The sequence below is a fragment of the Aplysia californica genome, unplaced genomic scaffold, assembly GCF_000002075.1.
Source record: "Aplysia californica isolate F4 #8 unplaced genomic scaffold, AplCal3.0 scaffold00867, whole genome shotgun sequence".
Lineage (NCBI taxonomy): Eukaryota > Metazoa > Mollusca > Gastropoda > Aplysiida > Aplysiidae > Aplysia > Aplysia californica.
This window is the reverse complement of record NW_004798137.1, coordinates 265,320-268,546: the sequence shown is the minus strand read 5'-3', so window position 1 is coordinate 268,546 and position 3,227 is coordinate 265,320. Positions and strand designations below refer to the sequence as shown.

Here is a 3,227-nt window from a genome sequence, read left to right as displayed (position 1 = left end):
CTTCTTTACTTTCCCTCTGTTGTTTCAGTCTGTGTGGGTGGTTGGAGGGTGTCACTGGTAGGTCCTACTTCTTTACTTTCCCTCTGTTGTTTCTGTGTGTCTGTCTTACCTTTTTACCCTCCCTAACTGACCACTACTGTGTGGATGTGCTTCTCTTTACTCAACAAACAAAACAAAGTGCCAATTACTGCTCAACAGCAAGCTCTGTCGCTTTACACCCAATAATATCTTTTTACAAGAAAAGCCCCAAAAAGTCTTAATACAAGAGTGCGCAGTAGGGCAGCAATGGTGCTCTGGTGTGGTTTGCTCCTTCTTTCCTATCAAACATCTATCGTCCTTATCTCCCCTTTTTCATTTTTATGTTTGTTATTCTCCTGTAACACCTCTAATCTTCTGGCGCTCATATGACCTTATGCAGTTGTGAGTGCCGTAAAACTTTTACTAAAACTAAAAACTCTGTTGTAACAACTCTAATCTTCGGCACTTATAATACTATATGACCTTATTGTGTTGTTAGTGCCGTAAAATACTTACTAAAACATAAAACTAAAACACGTACCATAATAATTTTATAATATTAAAAACCATATTTTTGTCTCTCTCTCTCTCTCTCTCTGTGCACTCACACGTACGTGTACGTACAGGGTCAGGTGAAGTGAGCGGCGAGCTGGGCTGCATGTACTGGTGCACCGTTGCCTACTGGGAGCTCCGAGAGCGGGTTGGTCGGCTGTTCCCCGTGTCAGGGCCGTGCGTGAACGTGTTCCAGCAGCTGCCACGCGGCGACGGGATGTGTCTGCGTCTGCTTCAGCGGCCCAGCGGTGTTGAGGCGGTGTGGAGGACCAGGGACAAGATCGGCTTCGGCATCGTGCTGAGCCGAGAGGCGGCCCGCAGTGATAACGTCAATGTGAATATGCACAATCGGATTATGTTAATGGGGGGTGGAGGAGGTGGTGGTGGTGATAGGGGAGGAGGAGGTGGTGAAGGAGGAGGAGGAACGGAACGAGGCTCCTCATTGACGATGCTGCACCCTCCACCACCTCCTTCGTCTTCGTCTTCGTCGTCGTTTCCCTCCTCCTCCTCATCGTCTTCGTCGTCAGTTGTGTTTTCTGATGAGGCCCGTCTGGCAAACGGTGTGCTTCGGGACGTACCTGGCCGCAGCCATATTGGACGCTGCGGCTGTAACTGTGGTGGTGGTGGGCCGGTGGTTCTTAACGCCGTCACCTCGGCAGCAGCAGTAGCAGCAACAGCAACAACAACAGCAACGACAACAACAGCAACCGCATCTACCTCCAGGAACAGTGGGAGCAGCATCGGACTCTCCGATAGAGAGCAGCAACAGCAACATCATCATCCTCATTACGGTTGTCAGCATCAGCATCATCATGGTTGTCAACAGCAACATCTGCAGAATCATCAGCATCAGCAGCCACATCATCACCATCATGGTTGTCAGCAACAGCATCATCATCATCTTCATCATCATGCGTATCAGCAGCAACAACAACATCATCATGGTCATCAACAACAGCAACACCACCACCACCACCACGAGGAGACGGTGGATCTGTGCGTGTCGTGTTGTGAGGGAGAGGAAGACATGCAGACCTCCACCTCCTCCCCGTCCTCCCCACAGCCTCAGTCACCTCCCTTGTCATCTTCCTCCTGGTTGTCGTCTTCCTCCTCAACCTCCACCTCCTCGTCCTCCTCCTCCTCCCCGTTTTCCTCCTCCTCCTCCCCCCTCCCCCCCTGCCCCCTCACAGGCAGTGAGAACCCCATAGAGTGTGACTGTAGCGAGCCTCCCCCCTCCGCCCCCTCCTCCGCCACCACCACCACCAGCGTAACGTCTTCGAACCCAGACCCCCACCACCACAGGGCCGGCACTGAGAGAGGTGTGGTCTTACACCCCTCCTCCTCCTCCCTCTCCCCCTCACAGTGTGCAACAAACAAGAACGACAGAATCAGCCTCCTTCCTCCCTCCACGTCCCCCTCCTCCCCGTCTTCCCCTTCCACATCCACCACCACGGACCCCTTCATAGGGACAAACCTGACGACAACAACAGCAACAACAACCAGCAATAACTCTTCCCTCCCCTCCTCCCCCTCCTCATCCTCCTCCTCGTCGTCAGGCACTCCCCCCTCCCTCCCTCCCCCGCCCCAACAGGGAGAAGTGTGGGCCTACAACGCGTCCAGCTTCCCAATCTTCGTCAACTCCCCCACGCTGGACGACCCCCACTCCCCCCGCTCGCTGGTGGTCAAGAAAGTCCCGCCCGGTCACTCCATCAAGATCTTTGACTACGCGCGCGCCCGCCTCTTGGAGCGCACGCAGGCACGCAACATTCTGCTGAGTGACGGGCCTTACGACGCGTGTAGCGTGCGCATCAGTCTGGCCAAGGGCTGGGGTCCCAACTACACGCGACAGTTCATCACCTCGTGCCCGTGTTGGCTGGAGGTGCTCTTGGGCGTGCGCCGGCACGGTGTGTCTTCCTGATACACGTACAATATGGCAGGCTGTGTTCCTTCGCATGGACGGATGTACTTTCTGACGCACGCACGCACAGACACATGGATGTACATATGCACACAGTCAGGCAGGCATGCAGACATACACACGCAGTCGGACACACAAACTATAGCTTGTTCACTTTCGTCTGACCTCGGTTAAAACAAGATAAAATAAAATAGCTCTGTTTAATCTTCGCAGATCTTCGTATATATATACGGTTCTAAAAGTTGGATGACTAACAAAATCTAAAAGCCCATTCATAAAGATCTCTGCAAACTGATGTTCCAACACGTTATCTTTGATGTAAGCCTAAAGGGGTTAAAAAAATAATGATGAATATACAGCATACACCTAGAACATAAAAAGGTCGATGTATTTTCCTCAACACCACACCCTCATGTACGGTACACCGAAGAAACGCGAAGAAACGCGATTCAAGAGAAGTGCCATGCAAGTGTCAAAAGTATAGGCACAGGGAAATAAATAAGTGAGCTAGAATTTTTTTTTTCATGCGGTCAGGCGAAAGTGACCAAGCTGTAACAGACGGCGTACACACGCAGTTGGGCACACGCACACTGACATACAGACGTACTAATGCAGTCAGTCTTGTGTGCCGACACACACGCGCACACACAGATGCATCTTATAAAAGCATAAATACAGACACATAAAAGACACATGCCATAGACATATGCGCCCGCACACACACACACACACACACACA

General features: G+C 51.7%; 1 protein-coding gene across 2 annotated transcripts in view; it reads left to right on the top strand.

Moving 5' to 3' along the window:
- The window catches only part of LOC101859135, a 21,272-nt gene extending 18,569 nt beyond the window's left edge, over nt 1–2,703 (top strand). For both annotated transcript variants that reach the window (XM_005110237.3, XM_005110234.3), the window contains exon 5: nt 645–2,703. In XM_005110237.3, the coding sequence (XP_005110294.1) occupies nt 645–2,488 (1,844 nt within the window). In that variant the 3' untranslated portion in view covers nt 2,489–2,703. The remainder of the gene's footprint in view (nt 1–644) is intronic.
- The last annotated feature ends 524 nt before the right edge of the window (nt 2,704–3,227 follow it).